The sequence below is a fragment of the Aotus nancymaae genome, unplaced genomic scaffold (assembly GCF_030222135.1).
Source record: "Aotus nancymaae isolate 86718 unplaced genomic scaffold, 86718_ANA_hifiasm-v0.15.2.pri h1tg000009l, whole genome shotgun sequence".
Classification (NCBI taxonomy): Eukaryota; Metazoa; Chordata; class Mammalia; order Primates; family Aotidae; genus Aotus; species Aotus nancymaae.
In genome coordinates, this window is record NW_026988420.1 from 16,591,339 (window position 1) to 16,615,763 (window position 24,425).

At 38.5% G+C, this 24,425-nt stretch overlaps 1 protein-coding gene across 4 annotated transcripts; it reads right to left on the reverse strand.

Moving 5' to 3' along the window:
- Nucleotides 1–1,528: 1,528 nt before the first annotated feature.
- Nucleotides 1,529–22,658, reverse strand: CKAP2 (cytoskeleton associated protein 2). 4 transcript variants are annotated; one of them, XM_064373611.1, is made up of 9 exons: nt 22,489–22,658; nt 21,554–21,638; nt 16,849–16,924; nt 15,900–16,765; nt 14,936–15,140; nt 12,055–12,225; nt 9,885–9,954; nt 3,703–3,958; nt 1,529–2,911 (listed from the first exon to the last, which is right to left on the reverse strand). In XM_064373611.1, exons 1-9 carry the CDS (start codon nt 22,556–22,558, stop codon nt 2,674–2,676), a joined length of 2,037 nt encoding a protein of 678 aa, XP_064229681.1. In that variant the 5' UTR covers nt 22,559–22,658; the 3' UTR covers nt 1,529–2,673. The 4 variants fall into 4 exon arrangements, with proteins under 4 accessions (XP_064229681.1, XP_064229680.1, XP_064229682.1 ...); XM_064373610.1 differs by having other exon boundaries at nt 16,849–16,927; XM_064373612.1 differs by lacking the exon at nt 22,489–22,658 and adding an exon at nt 21,968–22,075 and having other exon boundaries at nt 16,849–16,927.
- Between the last annotated feature and the right edge of the window lie 1,767 nt (nt 22,659–24,425).

The window sequence follows — 24,425 nt, forward strand, 5'->3', positions numbered from 1 at the left end:
CCAACATGCAGCAAAAGCCAGACACTATCGCCAGGATTTGTAGTGAGAGAAATTGAGGTATTATGGGGTGTGCAACAAGAACTGGGCAGCTTAAGACCCAAGCTTCCTAGACCAGGCTTGGTGGCTCACGCCTGTAATCCCAGCACTTTAGCAGGCCGATTACCTGAGGTTAGGAGTTTGAGACCAGTCTGGCCAATATGGTGAAACCCCATCTCTACTAAAAGTGCAAAAATTAGCTGGGCATGGTGGCAGACACCTGTAATGCAGTTGCTCAGGAGGCTGAGGCAGGAAAATTGCTTGAACACAAGTGGCAGAGGTTGCAGTGAGCCGTGATCGTACCACTGCACTCCGGCCTGGGTGACAAAAGCAAGGCTCTGTCTAAAAGGAAAAAAAAGGACCCAAGCTTCCTGATGGCTTACAAGCAAGGGTTTTTAATGGCAGGGGTACACTTTAGGAAAGTGGAAGTTACAGGTAAAATCATAAATCAATACATGGAGGTTATAATTGGTTTGAGCCAAAAAAAGTATCTGGAAGCAGGGGCTTACAGGTTATAGGTAGATTCAGAGCTTTGCAATGGTTAAAGTAGGGCTTTGTCTAAAAACTTAGGGTCAGCAGAAAGGAATGTTAAGGTTTTGCTTGTGGGCATGATTCTCTCTAGGCCCCTTAAGTAGAAATCTAGAACAAAGAATGGTGGTTAGGGTTCAGTCCTGTTTCCCCTTATCTTAGGTCCACATGACAGTGGGTGGCATTTTTCATCTGGTATCAATCTGGGTTTCTAAAAAACTCAACATGTAATCTTTCATTTTTATAGGGAACTAAACATTGTGTCCTTATTCCAGGCTGCTCATTTACTTTTTTGAGGCTAGCTAAGGTACCTGGAATTTCCCTTGAAGAGACTCAAGATTTTTTATTAGTATGCATGGGAAGATCCAAGCAGGCCTGTGAGAGGGGTCCCTGCTACATTTCTATTGGATGCTTATGCACAGTTATCACATCCTTGGACATATTTAGCTTGGAACAAACCTAGGGGAGAGATGTAATAGCTGTCCTTAAGCATCAGAAAAGGAGTTAGACCTCTGGTTGAATGTTAGAACTACGATCATTTAGAGACAGATTTTCCCTCAGTTAAAGGAGAAAAAAAAACAAAAACTAAAACTAAAACTAAAAACTTGTCCAAACATAAAGTTTCTATCTTGAGTTCTCTTTCAGAGAGATATTTCAAGCTATGCTACACAGACAAATGAATTATATGGTATGGATATTAAAAAGCTGAGAGTGTATCAAAGCTTGACTTCATTCAAAGTATGAAAAATACCGAAGAGCATAGTTATTGTTTGTGTTAAAGTGAAAAAAATTAGGTAAAGTTTATATAAGTAGACTGATTTCTGAAAATATACCATTAAGCATATATTTGTGTCAAAAACCTCAAGTCAAATCTTACAATGTATTTCAAAAGCAAAGCTAAAATTCATTCACTGTAGTTAAACTGCATTTCATCAAGTTATTTGTTGAAATAAACTTCATGAAATCATTATACAGTTATTTTTATTGTATACATACCAGGTACACAGAATAAAAACCTTACTCTCGAGAACATGAGAAGTCAATAGAAAAAAAGATACATAAATGGAATGAACATAAAAATGACTAAGCATGTGATCTTCAACCACATTCATATATTTTTAAACTAATCTTTTACAATTAAAAAGTCACTTATTTGAAACCGTAGAATTGACAGATGATGTGTGCAATGTATTAGTTTAGAAACTTACAAAACAATTTTAGTGGTGGTATTTTTGTGTGAAGAGAAAAATGTGTAACTATCAAGTATTTTAGAAATGCTTTCTAACTAGAATGACATTTATTCAGTATATATTCTTTCCCTACTCCATTCTAATTGTTTAAAAACTACCAAGTGAAGTTACAGAAGTTAAACCAATAAATCTGGCATGTTTTCTTTCTTACACAAAGTATCTTCTCTTACAAATGGGGTTATTTAATTCAGCATCCTTCTTGGTGACCCCAGTTATAATCAAAAGAGGCCATGAGACCACAGACTACTACTGACAAAAAGAGTGCAGACACTTTCATCAATCAATAGGCAGTCCAAGGGACAACAGAACACAAGTCTGGGTGACATGAATTTGGTGAGAAAGCAAGCTAAACCTCCTCTGTCTTAATATTCAAAGTAAGTCATTCTATACAATTTTTAACTTTCATACTAATCCAAGAAAGCCCCCCCAAAAATTATTCTGTTTAAAGGCAGGGAGGTGTATCATAACTTTTAAAAACATGTCAATGCAAACATACACATTTTAACTAGAATAACTCATTTTCTAATGATGCATCATTACTGTACTTATAGTTAATAAAGTGAACAGCCTAGTATTATAACCTATTTATATTCAAGGAACATAGTAAACTAGCTGACAAAATTTACCTATCTTAAAAGAAAAAACTCAGTTGAGATTCAAACATTAGCTTTCTAATGCAGAGGCCAACTCTTGCCATAACATGAATGTTCGTAAAGAAGCTCACTGCCATGAATACTTAGGATACATAGGTACTTGGCCAACTCCAGACCTAAGGGCAATATAAAGCTACTCCAAACAAAACACCCCAGAAATCATAAAAACCCAATTCCCTATCAGAGCTTTAGTTCTCTTCTGTCGTTTAATCCTCAGAGTACATCCGGCACAATGCTGCATTAGGGCGGCATACAAAAGCTTCAGTTTGTCTTCCCAACTCCGTTAGCTGTTCTAATGAAGACACACAAGGATAATGATCTTTTAACATATCTGGCAATTTCGAAGTTTTCTCTTGAAGACGTTGAGAACGTCTCACTGGTGTTAAAAACTTCAGCTCCTTAAATGCAGAATTTGTTTCATCAAACTGCACCTTCTTTTTCATACTGAAAATTAAAACAATATTCTCAGAGTTCAAAAATATGTTAATGTTTTTAATCTGTACTTTCATAGGTACCATACTATATAGCTTGTATGTTATAAGCATGTCTTTTAGAGAGGTACTATAAGCTCACTGAAGTGAGAAACTTAACCTTTTCTCAATTTGTCGTTACAGCTTGTACACAGTAGATACCTGAGTATCTAGAACTGGCTAACTCCTGAATGCCAAAACCTAATGTTATTAATAACCATAGATTAAAGTAAAATCATATAAAAGTTTTCTTTTTCAAAATGGCAATATTGAGGGAAAGTAAACATAGTACTTAAAAGGTGAAATGTTCCAACGACATTCTATTTGTTTGAAAACTTTTTTTTGTTTTGAGACAGGGTCTCGCTCTGTCATCCAGACTGGAGTACAGTGGCATGATCTTGGCTCACTGCCACCTCTGCCTCCCAGGCTCAAGTGATCCTCCCACCTCAGCCTCCCAGGTAGCAGGGACTACAGGCGCACACCACCTAGCCCAGCCAATTTTTTTGTAAAGACAGGGTTTTGCCATGTTGCCCAGGATAGTCGTGAACTCCTGGGCTCAAGTGATCTGCCTGCCTCGGCCTCCCAAAGTGCTGAAATTATAGGCATGAGACACCATGCCCCGCCTGAAAACTTTTCTATGTTAACAAATGGTAGCTGTAATCTGAAGCTATCTCAAAGACTGAGAATCAAAGATTTTTAAATGCCCTATTTATTTTCCCCAAGCATCAAAAAAAAACCACAGTACATTACATTTTAAATGTTTACCTTTGCAAGTATGGTGTAGTAGACACATTATATTTAATTAAGCAACTTGTCCTCATTTCTGTATTGGGGGTTTTAATATCATGGGTTGGATCTTTTGGTTTGCTGTCTTGCTCTTTTTCACAGTCTTGGAATAGCACATTTCTATGATGTTTACTCTCCATTTCCAGTTTTTCTGGATCTACATCAACAACTGTATCTTCAATACTGACTTCTGTGACTAATTCCTTGGTTGCACAAGCCTTCTCCGTATTTTCTTCTATAGAAAATATATTTATTAGATTAAGCTTTTGGCTGAATTTTAAGAACAAAATCAGAAGACATTAAAGTTATTCCTAGTTGGCCAAATTTTCAAAATAAAAGAACACAACTGCCATCACCGAACCATTCCTTTTCCTCAGCCAACTATATAACAAACCATTGCCAACTATGTAACAAACATTTACTATTATAAAATGAGATAAATGCTATATATGTAGTAAGAACAAAGGATTATTAAAACTCACAAAAAGGAACAACTAACTTTGCTTGTGGTACAGGGAGATGGTTAGGGAATGCTTCACAAGTGACATTTAGACTAGGTCTTGAAAAATGAGTAACTGACCAAGACCAAAGAAGACAACCTTCCTATGGCACATAAAAGAAAATGATCTATTAAAATAACATTAAAGAGCCAGTGTGTTTAGAATATAGGGTAAGAAGCAAGGGAGGAGTGGGAGCGGGCGGTATTGAGCTGATAGGTAAGCAAGAGCTGGATTGTAATGAGCTTTATATGAAAGAAGTTTGGGGAAAAAAAATTGACCAGAGAGACAGATACAATTAAATTTGGACAATGTAAAGGATTGTCTAGAATGACAGAGAATGAAAAGTAACAACCTGGGAGGGCAAGAAGACAAAGTTGCTGTAACAGGCTAAGTAAGTTAGTAAGAGGTCGGATAGGAAGGAAGGTCCAATTTGAGAAATATTTCTGAGTAAAGACTTTTTTTTAAGAGACAGGGTGTCTGTCACTCTGTTGTCATCCAGGATGGAGAACAGTGGCACAATCATAGCTCACTGCAGACTTCAACTTCCCAGGTTCAAGTGATCCTCCTGCCAAAGCCTCCGAAGTAGCTGAAAATTAGGTGTGCGCCACCATGCCCAGCTAATATTTAAATTTTTTGTAGAGATAGGGTCTCACTATGTTGCCAAGGCTGATCTCGAATTCTTGACCTCAAGCGATTCTTCCATCTTGGCCTTCTGGTATTGGGATTATGGGCATGAGCCACCATATCCACCCAAGTCAGAACTTATTAACAAATGAAGGCATGACTGTTTGGGAATGAGTGTGCATATATATTAGGAGCATCTTGTCTAAAATTTCTTAAGAGTTGTAAATGCCAAAGGAAGATTTTTTTCTTTTCCTTTTTTGGGACAATGGGATCGGTATGGGAAAGCAGTGAGGGCAGTCAAAGATTTAAAAATAAAACATGTTAGGCTAGAAATACTTGTGAGACATCCTGATAAATTCATTGAGCTGAAAAAAACCTCCAGATTTAATTATGAGGAAAATTATTAAAAATTTTTACTAAGAGAAATTTTAGTTGCATGATAGTGACCGAGTTTTTAGTAAGGAAGCTGAAAAAGAAAGAAAAGAATATAGATTAATTCAACAAATATTTAAGTGCCAAATACATGCCAGACATTCCATTAGCACAGGAGACTCAGTGGTCAGAAACATTATACACTGTCCTTGTATATTGAGTTTACATAATGCAAAAGACAGGACAAACAACTAAATAGTAAGCAATCAAATATTGCATAGGGAAAAAAACAGGGAGCACAAAACAGGTGCACTAAACCTAGGTTGAGAGGAGAGGGAATGGAACATCAGGGAAATCATCAGGGAAGGCTACTCCAAGGAAGTGACATTTGAACTGACATCTAAAGGATAAGTAGAACTTAAGAAAAAGCAGAAGATTGTCTTGAAGAGACATGGAGGGAAAAGAGAGTATAAGCTCTTTCAGGAAATGGAAAAAAAAATAAATTCAGGAACGTAGGGGAGAGGGAAACAGAAGAGGCTAGACTCAGAAATTTATGCAGATGCATGACAGAGTATTTTGGTTGCGGTGCTGAGAATGGATTGGAATGAGGCAAGAGCAAAGAGGAGGGAAAGAGAGTATAACCCCTTTCAGGAAATGGAAAAAAAAAAAGAAATTCAAGGATGTAGGGGAGGGAAAGAAAAGAGACTAGACTCAGGAATTTATGCAGATACATGACAGAGCATTTTGGTTCCAGTGTTGAGAATGGATTGGAATGAGGCAAGAGCAGAGAGGCAGGTAAAAGTGTAGGTCATCTTGAATATAGATAGGAAGGAGAGTAAGGATGGAATGATGTGGATGGATCTTAAGAGACAGGAAGTTAAACTGAATTTGATTAGCTGGGGAAAAAGAGATGGGAACTGGAAAACAAAGGGAGTAAACAATCACACCAAGATTCTGACTTGGAATTCATTAAGACAGAGAATTCATTCATTCATTAAGACAGAGAACTAAATCCATTCATTAAGACTTAATTCATTCATTAAGACAGAGAACTAAAAGAAGAATCAGGTTTGGGGGAAATTATGTATTCAAGTTTGGCTATTTGTGTTTGAGGTAGCTGTGAGATATCCAAGTGGTGCTTGTCTCTTATTATTTGTCTTTCTTTTGAGACAGAGTCTCGATCTTGTTGCCCAGGCTGAAGTGCAATGGCGCGATCTCAGTTCACTGCAATCTCCGCCTCCTGGGTTCAAGCGATTCTCCTGCTTCAGCCTCCTGAGTAGCTGAGATTACAGGCATGCGCCACTACACCCAGCTAATTTTTTTGTATTTTTAGTAGAGATGGGGTTTCCTCATGTTGATCAGCCTGGTTTGAATTCCTAACCTCAGATGACCCACCTGCCTCGGCCTCCCAAAGTACTGAGATTACAGGCGTGAGCCACAGTGACCAGCTTTTTTTTTTTTTTTTTAAACCCTCTCCTGAACTACTTCGACCACTTATGTTCTTTTGCTGTTTACAAATAACTGACTTGTGAAATTGGTTTTATATCCAGAACTTACAATTATACATTTCAGAAAGCCAAGAGTTTATGGATAGCTCCTTCCCCCATCTAAAGAATAAAATATTATACCTGCTAGAAAACACCAATTAGTATTATTCAGTAAGATAGGAACAGTAATTTAATCAGATTAAATACTGCTTTTATCTTTCCACACATCTCCAGAGATAGACAGAATTATGAGAGAAGCTCTTTTTATGAAATTTGAATTTCCACACACTGTGTTTGTGAATAAGAGACAGAACTAGATTATTCTTAAACTTTTCTCCTCCTTTTTTTTTAATGGTATACTAGTCTTTCCTGGGTGTCCCCTTCTCTCCCTGCTTCTCAAGCTCCTTCATTAAATACTATTAGTAAGATCAGATCATATAGATCTTTCATAGGTTTCCCTGGTGCATATTAACAGTCACCATAAATTGAAATAAATCCTGATAACTAAGCATGCTACCAACAGAAGCATGACCTCCAACATAGCCATTAGCATAGTAATTAGCACAGCCATTAGCATATTAACCCCAATGAACAGGTTTTTTTTTTTTTTTGGCTAATACATGTAATTAAAAACTTATATATAACATACTTAATTTAGAATTTGAGTATGCTCTTTTTTTTAAGGTTTAGCCCTTCAACCTAGATCTCTACATCTTAAATTCATTTTGCATACTACAAGTGGGGGTACTAATACTGTTCTGGAAAGCAATCTGGCAGCATGTATCAGAAGACTTTAAAAGTTTAAACTGTTGGCACGGTGGCTCATGCCTGTTATCCCTGCATTTTGGGAGGCCAAGGTGGGCAAATCACCTAAGGTCAGGAGTTCAAGACCAGCCTGACCAACATGGTGAAACCCCATCTCTACTAAAAATACAAAATTAGCTGGGCGTGGTGGCACATGCCTGTAGGCTGAGGCTTGAACCTGGGAGGCGGAGGCTGCAGTGAGCCGAGATCACACCATTGCACTCCAGCCTGGGTGACATAGGAAGACTCCGTCTCAAAAAAAAAACAAACAACAACAACAAAAAAAACCCCTCAAACTGTTTGACTCTTGTTAAAATTAATCAAAAGAAAATAACTAGATATATAGGCAATGGCATACAATATGCATTCAAATATTTGCTATGTAATACGCAGGTATAATAAATAATTGGAAACCATTTTTTTTCTTTTTTTTTGAGACGAAGTCTCACCCTGTCGCCCAGGCTGGAGTGCAGTGGTGCGATCTCGGCTCACTGCAGCCTCTGCCTCTTAGGTCCAAGCAATTCTACCTCAGCCTCCGGAGTAGCTGCAACTGCAGTTGTGTGCCACCATGCCCAGCTAATTTGTGTGTGTATGTGTGTGTATTTTCAGTACAGATGAGGTTTCACCATGTTGGCCAGGATGGTTTTGATCTCCTGACCTTGTGATCCACTCACCTCTGCCTCCCAAAGTGCTGGGATTACAGGTGTGAGCCACTTCAACCAGTTGGAAACCGTTTTTCTAAAGTTAATTAACATTAATGGCTACAGTTTAATAAATTTACCATGTGTCATATACTATGATACTTTATAAACATTATTTCATTCAATGGTCCCCAAAAATCCCTATTTTACAGATGAAAGGGTATTAATTTTTGGCCTAAAGTCATATCAACTGGCATAAACTTTCTCTAAATCTAAAAATGTTTACACATTTTATGACTGAGAACTAATGAATCTCCTATCTCCACCTACTATCCCCAACAAAGAGAACTCTTGAAGGAGCTTTTCTAGACAACACAACAGATCACAGAATTTAACAAGTGAAAAGTCTAGAGATCTAGTCAAACTACCTCATTTTTAAGGCAGAAAATTAAAGCCTAGAGACAACGCAACTTTTATAGACATTCAGTTACAAATCTAAATATTGAGCCAGATCTCCTAATTAAAAATTCTGTATACTACATAAAGCCATTTTATCTTAGAGGTAGGTCAACACAAGTATGAGGAAAGAAACAACCTACATGTTTTAAAAGTTAAAAAAGATAAAAGAAAAACTAATTTAGCAAAGAAATAGTAAACCTACAATGAGATACCATTTCACACCAGTCAGAATGGCTATCCTTAAAAAGTCAAAAAATGGCTGGGCATGGTGGCTCACGCCTGTAATCCCAGCACTTTGGGAGGTTGAGGCGGGCGGAACATGAGGTCAGGAGTTCAAAACCAGCCTGGCCAACATGGTGAAACCCCATCTCTACTAAAAATTAAAAAATTAGCTGGGTATAGTGGCACGTTCCTGTAATCCCAACTACTCAGGAGGCTGAGCCAGGAGAATTGTTTGAACCGGGACCGGGAGGCAGAGGTTACAGTGAGCTGAAATCGCACCACTGCACTCCAGCCTGGGCTACAGAGCGAGACTCTGTCCCCTTCCCCCCAAAAAAAGAAAAGAAAACAGGAAAAAAAACAGATGCTTGCAGGGTTGTGGAAAAAAAAGAATGCGGAATGCGTTTTACACTGTTGGCGGGAAATTAATTCAACCATTGTGGAAGACAGTGTGGTGATTCCTCAAAGACCTAGAGACAGAAAAATCTTCAACCCAGCAATCCCATTACTAGGTATATACCGAAAGCAATATAAATCATTCTATTATGAAGACACATGCACATATATGTTTATTGCAGCACTATTCACAATAGCAAAGACGTAGAATTAATCCAAATGCCCATCAGTGATAGACTGGATAAAAAAATATGGTACATATACACCATGAAATACTATGTGCCATAAAAAGGAATGAGATCATGTCCTTTGCAGGGACATAGCTGGAGGCCCATTATCCTTAGCAAACTAAAAGAGGAACAGAAAACTAAATACTGCATGTGAGAGTTAAGTGATAAGAACACATGGACACCTAGAGAACAACGCACACTGGGGCCCAAGGGAGGGTGGCGGGTGGGAGGAGGGAGAGAATCAGAAAAAATAACTAATGGATACTAGGCTTAATACCTGGGCAATGAAATAATCTGTACACAAACCCCCATGACACTTTTACCTATGTAACAAACCTCCACATCCTATACATGTACTCCTGATCTTAAAAGTTAAAAAAAAAAAAACCCTACAATTCACTTGAAGGAAATAAAAGAACTAAAACTTACCCAAATTAACTTTTTCTTGACTCTTCATTGTTAGAATATCTACAATTGTGTGTCGCATCTCTTCAATAGGCTTAAATTTTTTTTAATGAAGAAAGCAGACCCATGTAAGTTTTATTTTCTCTGACATGAACTAGGTATCCAAGTTGAAAATATTAAAAGTCAGTGATTAAAATTTCATACTGTATTTTAAAGTAAAGCAGTAGCTCTTAAACCATGCTTCTCAGACCACTAATTAAGACTGAAAAATGGCTTTTTCCAATGTATAGACTAAAAATGAACTTGAAAGATAGAATTTCATGTTTGAAAATTTCCCCATAATTTTATTTAATTAAACCTTGCTCCTTTTCTCTTACATTTAAGTCTATGGTTATACTTTTATTTCATATGCTATGAAATGTATGTCTGAACAGCTTAAGGTTGATTACCTCAACATATTTCATTCATTCAAAAACTTACTAAGTGCCCATTATTTACCAGGTATTATAAGCATTTACTATGTTCCATCCAACACATTCAAGATTAGAAAAGGTTATTAGAAAAGGTTCACAGCCTCAGTTCCAGAAGTTAGTCCTGAATTACTCAGCTATCCTGCTTTCATTTTTTGGCTTATTTTTATTTTTTGAGACAGGGTGTTGCTCAGCTAACCCAGGATGGAGTGCAGTGGCATGATCATGGCTCACTAGTCTTGAACACCAGAGCTCAAGCAATTCTCCCACCTTAGCTTCCAGTATAGCTGTGACCACAGGTTATCTACCACCATGCCTGGCTAACTTAAAACTTTTTTTTGCAGAGATGAAGTCTCACCATCTTGCCCAGGCTGGTCTCGAACTCTTGGACCCCTGCCTTGGCCTCCCACCCAATGTGCTGGGATTACGGGCATGAACCATCATGCCTGGCCACTAATTTTATTTTAAGAGATGGAGTCTATGTTGCCCAGGCTGGACTCAGAAATTCCTGGGCTTAGGAAATCCTTCCACCTTGGCCTCCCAAGTAGTTGGGACTATAGGCATGCACTACTGTGCCCAGCCATCTTGGCTAATTTTGATTCTTGTTTTCCAACAGCTTCTCCTCTGATGTTACATCTTTCTGTTTACGTTATACTTTCTATGTGGGCCTTGGTTCCAGTTTTGCATCCTTGCTACAATGTCCTAAGTTGCCTTAAGTAATGTCCCTTCTGATGCAACATAGTAGGGGCCTAACGCTCCCTACCAGGTAGCATTCTGTCAAATACAATTACCCTTCTGGAAAGTGTTTCACACATGATAGCCACTGAGAGACTATCTGCTGCATATCTGATTTTCACTTAAGTGAAAAGTCAAATAGCATTTGTTGATTTTGTTGAGACTAAAGTGAACAGACCTTTCTTAAAAAGGAGTTTAAAAAAATTATCTATATAAACAATCTCCAAGAATGTGTTTCTGAGAAACCTGGTCAAAAGGAAATATATTTTAGGAACATTTATCCATAAAAACAAAAAACCCCAACCAAACAAAAAGCTCGAGAAATGATTTATTGTATACCCAAAGCTTTGTGTATCAATAGGCTAGAGGAGATAGGAGTATGGTATCAAGCCACTACAGAGGTAATGTTAAAGAAACTGGTTTATTGCCATTTTCTATATGCCGACAGGACCAATATATATAGTGTATATATTATACACTAATATTATACACTATAACAGTAAACCTGACTCTCTCTCTATATATATCTATATATTTTAAACCTGACTATAAATATATAGTCAGGTTTACTCTTTAAGTGAAAGAGTTCTCTCAGAAAAACATGAGAGCTTGATAACATTTAAAAGGCTAATTTAATTTCTTTTGCTTTATATTCAATAAAGAAATTTTAATATTAGATTCAGTCTCCCAGTAAATTTCCAACCAGGAAATGCATACAATAATATGCTAAAATATTTCATGCAGAAAGTTTCATTAAATGTACATTTCAGTTTACATCCATTTTCTAAAGTCAGATTATTCCTAGTACAAGAATGAAAGACTCAGAAGGCCATAAAAGCTTTTATAATGCAATCCTTGTGGCCTTTAAACATTTATTAATACTACATATATGCCCAGAATTTTCTCAAGTTATGTTGTGATGTGTTTCACATTAATTCTGATCTGTCTACTACACTGTAATAGTAAAGATCAACAAATTTTTATCTTACCTGAGCCCCTGCCAGAATGGCTTTCTCATAGATTGCAATAATATTTTCAACAGGACTTGTGATTGGTTCCATACGTACAAGACATATCCAATACTTAACAAGCTTGTTGGCATCTGGAATATTTTTAATCAGGTCATTAAGTGTGACCAGTATATCTTCTTTTGGACATCCCTAAAAGAGCAAGAAATAATGTGTGTGATATTTTTTAGCCTACAAACTATGAACAATAATTGAACCTACTATAGTCAAGATCAATGATAAAGATAGCCATAAGTGTAAAGCAAAAAATGAAATATTAGTTGAGACATAAATTTATTAGTAAAAAATGAACTTAGTTGGTGTTGATTTTATCCTTATATTGTGGGATTCCATTTGTTGTTAATACCTTCAACCAAATGCTTATGAGTGAGAATAGCCCTGTGGAATTTTTTTCTCTTAATTGTCTTTGCTGCGTTTTAAGATTAAAATGAATCCGCAATGGTTTATGTCAGTTACATATAGTTTAATAGTGGGGCAGAAAAAGTTTATATTATCAAAAGAAAAAACTTCAACTGAGCAGAAATAAACTCTGATTCTTTCCTATTAGAGAATCAGAGTTTTCCTGATCATAACTTTCACTGGTGCTCAGAACCATAAAAAGTTAAAAGAGGCTCATGAAGAGTAGAGTCAGGTTCAGGTTTGAAATCATACCTTGAATTCAGTTTTGGTATGGACCTTACACACTAGTAGGTGACCAAAGCAAGATTAAAGAGCAGTCAAGAAACAAAGACAATATTCTGGAGTTGATTATTATACTCCACAAGATTTTGATCCAAATAGCAAAATTCTGCAATAAATTCAAAACCATGATGATGTTGCCTTAGATGAATGGAATTTCCTTTTTCTTTTTTTTTTTTTGAGACAGAGCTTTGCTCTTGTTGCCCAGGCTAGAGTACAATGGCACGATCTCGGTTCACTGCAACCTCCACCTCTCAGGTTCAAGCAATTCTCCTGCCTCAGCCTCCCAAGTAGCTGAGATTACAGGCACCCGCCACCACACCTGGCTAATATTTGTATTTTTACTAGAGACAGAATTTCACCATGTTGGCCAGGCTGGTCTCAAACTCCTGACCTTGGGTGATTGCCCACCTCAGCCTCCCAGAGTGCTGGGATTACAGGCTTGAGCCACCGCACCTGGCCAGATGAATGGGATTTTGTTTGAGAGTATTTTAGGTAACTTGAATTTAATCTGTGATGATGACTCACACAATATTTGTGTTGCTAGTCTTTGGTAAAATGTGTAATGAAAGTAAAAAACAATGTGTAAATATAACGAATAGATGTAAGAAACAAAATATTAGAAGCAATAAGTAAATATCACCTCAGTATATTATATAATTATCTCAGGGGACTCAAATATTTGTAATTCAGTTAAAAAAACCTAATTATCCCTTTGATACAGGTTAAGTATCCCGAATCTAAAAATCCAAAACCTAAAATCCAAAACTTTGGTATCAACAGCATAATGAAGATGACCATCATTAACACTGCAGAAAACGTACCTATAGGTGAAAATATGTGATAGGCTTATTAAAGGACTAGAGCAGCATTTATTCAGAACAGAACAAGAAATCATGTCCCTTTATAAAATCAAGGAGAAATTTCTAAGACAAAAACCACTGCTAATGAGGCAGATGACTTGAAGAAACATCTTAAAAAACCATCCAGCAGAATGCCTCCTTATCCCTAGAGGACCTACTGCCTGTTCCCTCAATTGCTTCTGATGTTTCTTCTCACCTAGAAAAATAAAACACAGTGTAAACTACCTCTTAAACACAGCATCATAGATGGAGATTGATAACGTGCTGCTGTTTGTTGTTGCTGTTGTCTAACAGCTGATACAGGTATTGTTATTCTCCTGTGCTACTCAGTTACTCTGAACATATTTTTCACTGTATTAATGTTGTGGTTTTTTATAAATTGTTAAATACTTATGTGCGAATAAGTGTAAGAAAATAATTGCTTATTAGTAGCATAGAAATTCAGAGTAAGGAATGATGGTGATGCCAAACAACCAGACTGTTCCATGGGTGGCTGACACAGTGACACCTTTGCTTTCTGATGGTTCAATGTACACATATGTTGCTTCATGTACAAAATTATAAAAAATATTGTATCTTTAGGCTGCATGTATAAGCTGTATATAAAGCATAAATGAGGCTGAGCACAGTGGCTCACGCGTCTAATCCCAGCACTTTGGGAGGCTGAGGTGGGTGGATCATATGAGGCCAGGAGTTTGAGATCAGCCTAGCCAACATGGTGAAACCCGGTCTCTACTAAAAATACAAATTTGCCAGGCTTGTAGCACATGCCTATAATCCCAGCTTCTTGGGAGGGTGAGGCAGGAGAATGGCTTCAACCCGGGAGGTGGAGGTTACAGTGAGCTGAGATAGCCCCCTGCACTCCAGCTTGGGTGACAGAGTAAGACTGTCTCAAAAGCAAACAAATACACAAACAAAACATAAATGAATTTCGTGTTTAGACTTGGGTTCCATCCCCAAGATATCTCATTACATATACACAAATATTCCGAAATCCAACAAAAAAATTTTCAATTACTTCTGGTCCCAAGCATTTTGGGTAAGAGATATTCAACCTGTATATTTATATGAACTCAGTGCAAAAATACAGTCAATTAAAGGCTAATAATCTCACAATTAATGAATTAAGCAGTATATCTCACAATTAAATAACTGTTAAAATAATTTCACAGTTCATGTCAAGGCAACATTGTATCACCAACATCACCTAGTCAAAAAGACTGATGATATAATTTAATAAAATAATGTTTATGAAGGTAATTTGCAAACTATAAAATGCTAAGCAAATATAAAGACTCTACCTCATTAATCAAGTTCAGGCATTCAGAAAATGTGTTGTTTACTTTTTCAGTAAATAATCTTTGTTCATCTTCTTCTGCCATGGTAGTCCAAAAAGATCCAACTGGTTTTTCTTTTTGTCCTTCAGGCTCATGCTGAATAACTACTGAGTTCGGAGGCCTTTTTAGCACTCTTCCTTTGCCAGCTTTCCACTCACTCAGACGAGCTCTATAGTTAGAAGCAGATATAAACATTACTTTGAAATCGCTGAGAGAACTCTGTTAAATAGAGGAAAAGTTAAAAAATAAAAAAACTCATTATTTTAAAGTAATCTTACTCTAGCAGCATGTACATAGTTCACAAGCTTGAAGAAATAGTAAACATATCAAGGTCAAGTATGCTCAAAGACTCCATGAATGCATTTTTTTGAGAGATTATAAAGTATTTCCCAATTATTAAGCATTTACCTTAGATTTTAAAAAAGCAATCTAATAAAACATATTCAAACACAAAAACTTATAGGTCATATTGTTCCACAACATAAATGTGCCTGCATATGACAGAAGAGAAACCATGAAAGAAAATTCTAGGCCAGGCATGGTGGCTCATGCCTGTAATCCCAGTACTTTGGGAGGCTGAGGAGGGCAGATCACGAGGTCAGGAGTTCAAGACCAGCCTGGCCAATATGGTGAAACCCCATCTCTACTAAAAATACAAAAATTAGCTGGGCGTGGTGGTACGCACCTGTGGTCCCAGCTACACGGGGGAAGCTGAGACAGGAGAATCACTTGAACCTGGAAAGTGGAGGCTGCAGTGAGCCAAGATTGTGCTACTGCACTCTATCCTGGGCAACAGAGCAAAAAAAAAAAAACAAAAAAAAAAAAAACAGAAAATTCTGATGCAGTCAAGGAAATTATAAGCCAAATCTACAAACAGCATTTTATTGCAAACTAAGGTAATACAATAAAGAAAATTACATCTACTTACTTTCTCTCTTCTGCGGTTTCTTTGGGATGAGCTGATCTATCAACAGTTGTTTTTCCTATAGTATGTCTTCGCTGGTCAATGGGCTTCGACTTTTCCATCAGTTTGTCATTAGACAATGAAGCAGGCCTGGCCACAACTTCAGATGCTATGCTTCTTGACAGTGTCTTACTTCTTATTATATCTTGACAAGAACTGGTCTTGACACTAGGTAAAGTGGTTTTTGATTCTAACAGTTCTTTTTCACGAGGCACTTTCCGGATTGTAACATGGGCAGAGGTTCTACTGATGCCTTGTTTCACAGTGTCCTGGGTATTACTGTGATGACTTCTAATTGGAGGTCGCACAAGTTGTGTGTTCCGAGATGTAGTGCTTACAGATTTCGTGGTGGCAGTCATACTTGAGGATCTATTACTTTTCACTGTTACACTGCTGGTGTTTATAGGCTGAGGCTTTGTGGCTTTAGGGACAGTGGTTGAAAGTTTCTTTGTTGCTGCAGAACTCTCATCTTTGACTTGTAGAGGTTTTCTAAATGAATTAACCTTAGACTGAACAATCTGGCCACGATAAGATCCAAGTACAGGTTTCTTGGGCATGTTAGCGTCTTGCTTTGGTTTTTCTGCAGTTATCTGCTTCTTTTTACTATTGTTTTTAAGATGAAATGCCTGGCTTAATGTCATATGTTGACTTTGGGGATCATCTTCAGTTAGTAACAACTGCAGAGTTTGATTACTATCCTTAGGTTTATGTGTGTCAATTACTACAGTTGAATTGGTTAGTTCATTTGAAGGTTTTAAAGGAATACAATTTCTCCCCACTATTGCACTATTTTTGCTCCCAGCAGGTCTCTTCACATTTTCTTTATCAGCCTAAAAGAATTATTTAAGAAAAGTGTTTACAAAAGGCAAAGCGGAAAAGGGACAGTTTAAAGTAGGCTATGTCCACATCTTACCATTTTTGTTTTAAGTTTCAGCACTTTAGTCCCTTCTTGAACTTGGTCCTCAGATGTCACAGCTCTCTGACCTCTACTACTTAAAAACAAACAAACAAAAGGATTAATCAATCAATCCTGTACCAAGGAGGCTTCCTTTTGGGAAGTGAGAAGAGGGCAATGTTAACAATTAACTGACTTATTAATTCTAAATTTAAGAAAGACCCGTGACATTTTTCCTACGCAAAACTTTTTTTTTTTTTTTTTTTTGAGATGGAGTCTTGCTCTGTAACCCAGGCTGGAGTGCAATGGCATGATCTCAGCTCACTGAAATCTCTGCCTCCCAGGTTTCAAGCGATTCTCCTGCCTCAGTCTCCTGTGTAGCTGGGATTACAGGTGCACACCACCTTACCCAGCTTCATTTTTGTATTTTTAATAGAGACGGGGTTTCACCATGTTGGCTAGGCTCTCTTGAACTCCTGACCTGAGGTGATCTGCCCACCTTGGCCTCCCAAAGTACTGATTACAGGTGTGAGCCATCACACCCAGCCCTAAGCAAAACTTTCAATAATTTTTAATAGTGTAAACAAATGGCTGAGGAATTTAAAGATATTTTCTAAAAGTCTTAACACTCTCTGCCCATAGAATTTGTAAATACTTAATATTCTTATTTCAAATCATCCTCAAGTTATTCAAACAAGTCTTCAAAAAACCTTGAGTAAGCAATACCTTCTTGGTTTACTTTTAAGTACTTAGTAACAGATGTACTACCCTGAAAAAACTTTTACGTAAGAGTCCACCCAAAAGTAATCCAAAATTTACCATATGGCATGCACAGCTTAATTTATATTAGGATACATTAAGAATATGGACTGATGGGTGCAGTGGCTCATGCCTGTAATAGCAGCACTTTGGGAGGCTGAGGCAGGGGTATTACTTGAGTTCAGGAGTTCCAGAGCAGCCTGGGCAACATGGTGAAACCCCGTCTCTACAAAAAATAAAAAATTAGTTGGGTGTTGTGGAGGGTGCTTGTAGTTCCAGCTACCTGGGAGGCTGAGGTGGGAGGATTGCTTGAACCTGAGAGTTGAGGCAGTGAGCCAAGATCCCGTCGCTGCACTCAAGGCTGGGTGATGGACTGAGACTGTGTCTCAAAAAAAAGAACCTTAGTTTCTAGGTGGTATTGCAAAGCAAATCCTTCCTCAAGAAAGTGACCTAAACTTATTTTTATAGTTGTAAACTGGCTAAGGCAGACTGTGAGCAACTCTTAGCAGGTGACTGTAACAATTCTGCATACAATAAAGACAGGAAAAAATACTGTCAATTAGACATGCCATTGATTTTAAGACAGATCCTAAGTTCAGAGATCACGTTAAAATGTGAAAAAAAATGAGGCCGGGTGCAGTTGGTCATGTGTGTAATCCTAGTACTTTGGGTGGCCAAGGCGGGTAGATTACCTGAGGTCAGGAGTTTGAGACCAGCCTGGCCAACATGGCAAAATCCCGTCTCTACTAAAAATAAAAAAATAAGCCAGGCATGGTGGCACATGCTTATAATCCCAGCTACCCTGAAGGCTGAGGAAGGAGAATTGCTTGAACCCAGGAGGCAGAGGTTGCAGTAAGCTGAGATTGTGCCACTGCTCTCCAGCCTAGGCAACAGAGCCAGACTCCATCTCAAAAATAAAATAAATGTATATTTTACATTTGACATAATTTGGTAGTTAATAATTTTGGTTACATTGCCTTTCATATCTATTTGCTCTGTCAGCTTGGAGAAGGGAATAGAACTTTGACACAGCCTGTACTATGCATTTTGAACAATGGGGAAGGGAGATCAAAATGTGCCACTTAACAGGGTTTCTTAGTAGTTAACTGCTAGCTAAAAAAACAAAACCTAGGATGACAAGAAGAACCCATCTTACTCACCTGTCCAATGTGAAGACTTAATCCTATTCTGTCTTATTATCATGAAACTGCCCTAAGAAAGGTTATCTGAAATGAGTCTTAGGATACCTACACTTTAGATTATAAAATATAATTAATTCTGAAAAGCTGCAGCACAGATGGATTGTCTTATTTAATAATTCACTGCTGAGATAATAACACATTTAAATTGACATCTGTTTTCCAAAAGGAATAAATGTACTTATGCCACAAGAAGTGTTTTAGAATTTTCTTGTCTTCCTATTATGTTGAAGAGTATTATAAACCCCTGACCCTGTTGGGTTCCTTATTTAAATAAGCAGTAGAGAGTCACTGTCTGAATCCATATTATCTCTACTTATTCCCTAGTAATTTCATTCCATCCTAAGGTTTTAAAATAAATATCTGTATACTGACTAATTCCCGAGTGTATGTTTCCAGTCCCAACCCCTCCCCTGAACTTCAGACACACAACTATTTGGCATATCTGCTTGGATGTCTGGTTGGTACCTCAAACATAGTCAAAACAGAACTCCTAATTCCCCAGCTCCTCCTTCAGTCTTCCTATTTCGGTATATGGTTATAATCACCCATTTACTTATCCAAACCAAAAACCTAGGATCACCTTTTTGTCTTAAAGAAATAAAAGATTGCTGAATGATAAAACGTTTATTCCAAACTAAAGCAACTTATTAACGTAAAGTTAGAAATTATTTTTAAATTTTGGAATACCTAAACTTAAACAAAATTACAAAAATATAAACAGGTCAAAGAATATCTATACACTCCTTACTCATTCATGATCCACCTACTGTTAAAATTTTTATCCTATTTGCGTTATCATTTCCAATCATGTGTGTGGGTGGTATACATAATTTTTTTTTTTTTTTTTTTTTTTAAAGATGAGGTTTCACCATGATGGCCAGGCTGGTCTTGAACTCCTGACCTCAGGTGATCCACCCACCTCGGCCTCCCAAAGTGCTAGGATTATAGGCGTGAGCCACTGCACCCGGCCAGTATACATAATTTTTTACCTGAGACATTTGAAGACAAATTGTATATACCATGGCCTTTATTCTTAAATATTTCCTTAAAAGAGGAATATTCTCTTACATAACCACAGTAATCAAATATATTTACCTTGATACACTACTTTAACCTACATTTACCTTGATCAACTACTTTAACCTACTGTTCACACTTTAGTTGTCAACTGACCAAATAATGTCTTTTATGTTGTTTCTTCCTTCCAGTATAGGATATAGTATAAGGTCAGGCGTTGCATTTAGTTGTAATGTCTCTTTAGCCTCTCTTACTCCGGAATATTCAGGACTTTTAACTCCATTCTTTCTTTTATATCCCATATCTAACCATCACCAGGTCTAGTCAGTTCTATCTTCTAAAAATTGGCAAAGTCTGACCACTCTCTTCCATAAGAAAGGGTATCAAGCCTGTTTTAGGGCAGAATATATCAATAAATTACCTAATATAAAAAAGCGCAGATGACAATGATGCTTTTTTTTTTTTTTTGAGATAGAGTCTTGCTCTTGTTGCCCAGGCTACAGTGCAGTGGCGCAATCTTGGCCCACTGCAACCTCTGCCTCCTGGGTTCAAGCGATTCTCCTGCCTCAGCCTCTCAAGTAGCTGAGACTATAGGTGTGTGCCACCACACCTGGCTAATTTTTTGTATTTTTAGTAGAGACGGGGTTTCACCACGTTAGCCAGGATGGTCTCGATCTCCTGACCTTGTGATCTGCCCGCCTCAGCCTACCAAAATGCTGGTATTATAGGCGTGAGCAACCGCGCCTGGCCAAAAGTGAGACTCTTTTTGACCCATGAGGATGGCAATGATGTTGGAAGAAAATTAATGAAACCAGGAGAATAAAGTATTCCAAAAACCAGTTCATGGAATGTAATGCCACAGAGAGAGCTTTAAAAAATATTACCACTTGCTGGGTTCTCACTGTATAACAGGCATAACATGATGTATTCACTATCTAATTTAATCCTCAAGAAACAATTATTACTATCCCATTTTAATATATGTAAACAGACTCAAAGAGGTCAAGTATCTTTCCTGAGGTTGCACAGCTGTAGTAGCAGACTTAAGGACTGTAACCCAGGCCCTTATCACTTTTAGACGCAAAGAGCCTGTGAGGATGTAATTAGTGGTTATCTCTAGGGAGTAAGGGGACCTTTTGCCTTTCTGCTTTATCTACTTTCATGGGTTTTTGTTTTTGCTATAACTATGTACTATCTAAAATATTTTAGCAAAATAATAAAAATATTTGTACAGAAGGTCGAGACTACAATAAATAATCTGTAAGCATTGGGAGGGCCACCCAACCCTTCCTTGAAGAACTCCCCCATACACTGAGTAAAAGCTTTGCTAAATAATAGAAAGACTGACCTTTGTGTGGTGTAAACCATAACTTGATAATCTAGTCTATGCACATATTTTGCTTTATAACTGTGTTTTGCTTAGATTGTGAATTAATTTATGCAGAAAACAAGGATCTAATGTTGTACCATCCAGTAAAGTAGCCACTAGCCAAATGTGGCTATTGAGTGCTTGAAATGTGGATTGTCCAAACTGAAATATGCTGTAAGTGTAAAACAGACACCAGATTTTGAAGATGTTGTACCAAAAAAAGATGTAAAATAATATCTAAGGACTGTAAAAAAAAAAAAATCTTTCTAAATGTGGCTACTAGAAAATTTAAAATTAGATGTGGCTTACTTTACATTTTTATTGGACAGATCTGATATAATTTTACAGAAGTGAAAAGAAATAAACTTGACCTCACCTGGATAACATCTCATTTTCCTGCTTGTATGCAAAAAGTGTTTTTCTTCTCAACAGATGTTCCTGGAGTTTTTGTTTTCTTTGCTCTAGGTAACAAAAGGTAAGAGCTACAAGTCAATATTAGTTATAACATCAAATAAATTTTTTTGACTAAATAAAGAGTTTACTTCCAACGCTGGTTCCACTTGAGGTCACATCTCTGTAACGGAAAATTCCTCAATTCAGTATTGCCTTTGAGAAATCATCTAATAAGCGACTGTTACCGTAACAGGTCCCCAAAGCCCCTCTGCATAAGAATCACATTCTCTACTGCTTATGAAAAATCTGGAGAATATCGTTTTCAACATACAGCTCTCAAAACCGAAGCTTTAAGAAACTTAATATTAGAAGTGAGGCGTCCAAATTTCTAATTTACCAGAACCAGGTTAGATGAGAATTCCTTCCTTCTGCTTTCCCGTCTGTAGAAAAAAGAAATAACTTTTGACGACCCAGCCAACGCTCGGTTTCCAAAAAGTCTAAGGAGAAGCTGTGAAATTAGAAAAAACACAGGATGCGACCCCAGCCCAGCAAAAAGTCGCTACGGACCCAGAAGGCGGAGAGCCCCGCGCAGGCGCAGTCGGTCCGGGCGCCCGTGCAGCCCCGCCCTCCGCCCCCCGCAGACCACGGGCTCCTAATACTGATCCCAGCCTGAGCGCCGCATGTTTCCCCTAGCCTAACGGATTCCCTCACAGGAGGGCCCAACCCAGCCAGCAGCGACCGCACACTAACACCACGCAGCGGGTCCTGCTTTTATGACCCGTTCCACAAGGCCAAGAATGCGGCGGGGCTAGGCCGAGGCCGCGTTCAGGGCTCTCACAGAGCCGGGAAGGAGTGGGGCGCGCTAGCGCAGCCCCTAGCCCCGACCGCCCAGCCCGCGCCCGACACCGCGGCTCTCACCTTTGAATGCAGACTGGGCCCTCTGACTCGGGGGCAGCTGCAGGTCTCGGGGCACGGCCGGAGTACTCATTGTAGCCTCGGGTCGGGGGCTGCGTCTCCGCTTTAGCGCCTATATATGGAACTTTCTCAAGCCAACGCCGCCGCACACCGCAAACGCCAGCCGGGGAAAAGCCCTCAGACCCCGCCGCTGCCGCCGCCGCCGCCGCCGCCTTGGCCAATTGGTTCCTGCGTGAATTGAATGAGCCAATGGGCGTAGAGGGGCGGAGCCTGGGTTGCATTTGCGCTGGTCAGTCTGGTGTCTACCGAGTTCGGTTGGGACTGAGTCTGCAGGTTTCAAACCTAAACTGCGCTGTTTATCTTGGACGTGCGACGGAGGAGGAGTCAGTTTGCTCAGTCCCCACGACGTAGCAGGACTAGGTTGCAGACGACAGCTTGGGACCCTTACAGTCCTTGGAGGAAGACAGACAAGAAAAATACAAGAAAAGTGTTGAGTGGCTGTGCTTCTTATTAAACATCGGCTTGTTCACTGACGAGGACGTAAACACCAATCTGGCGGACCACGAGGATGTGTATTTTCCTTTCACAAAGATTGCTTCACTTTGAGCATGATAATTCTGAAGGGGACGTTATCACCTCTTTTTCCACTGAGAGGTGACAGGCTCAGAGGTTGTCCACGTTTGCACAGCGTGTGAAGGGGGGCTGAAATTGGGATCTACTTTCCATACCTTTATTCTAAGCAATTATCAGATGCAAAAAAGGGAGAAGAGGAGGAGAAACTGGAAAAATGAGGATAAGCCCCATCCCCTCCCCAAGGTGATACATGATTCTCCTGTGAAGATAAAATAGCATTTGTTGTAGACGTTTTGTGTTTGTGTGGTTAAGTGTGCTACTATAACCTTTTCGTTTTTCTCATCTAAAAATATCACCTTCATAAAACCCACACAAACACCCAATCCACATGACAGAACGCAACAAGTCAGGGCTAGAAGATTTTAAGGGTGGCAGTAGGGAAGTTAGGGCGAGTCTGGACTGCACCTGCCTGGTTTCAAGCACTGGGTTTTACATTTCTTGCCTGATCACTGCAGTAAGGCTGGACTGGACCATGCTTCAGCCATGTTTTATGTGCTCAGACGGGAGGATGTGATTTCCCCATTTACCCTTCCCGGGTCTGACGGCCTCCACAGATGGCCCTCGGCAGTGGTCAGTTTTTCCCACTTCTGCCTGCTTTTTTCTTCAGATGTCTTATGGTAGCATCTTGCTAATGAGGAATTTGGTTTGAGATTTTGTGTTATTTTTTACTTGATGAAATGTCCCAGTTTTAATGTAACGTGTTCATCACCATCCTTAAGAATATCACGACTGTTTAAATACTTCTGTCAATATTGTTGATTATTTATTGAAGTTTCATCAGATAGTTTGGGTAACCAGGAATTTCTATTAAGTGAGAGAACAAAACAGAGCTTTTAATAAGTAATTCAAAAACCTCCAAAACATTATGCTAAGTAAAAGAAGTAATATATGAAAGGTTACATATGGCATGATTCCATTTATATGGAATATCTAGAATAGATACATCCATAGTAAAATAACTCAGAATAGCACTTGCCAGAGGCTGAGGGTAGGGGAGACTGGGGAGAGACCGCTTAATGGATAAGGGATCCATTACTTTGAAGTAAATGAAATGTTTTGGAATCAGGTAGAGGTAGTGGTTGTGCAATATTGTAAATGTATTAATGCCACTGAGTTGTTCATTTTAAAATGGTTAATTTTAGGCCAGGCGCAGTGGCTCACACCTGTAATCTCAGCACTTTGGGAGTGGGTGGATCACGAGATCAGGAGTTCGAGAGCAGCCTGGCCAATATGGTGAAACCCAGTCTCTACTAAAAATACAAAAATAAAAAATTAGCTGGGCATGGTGGCACACGCCTGTAGTCCAA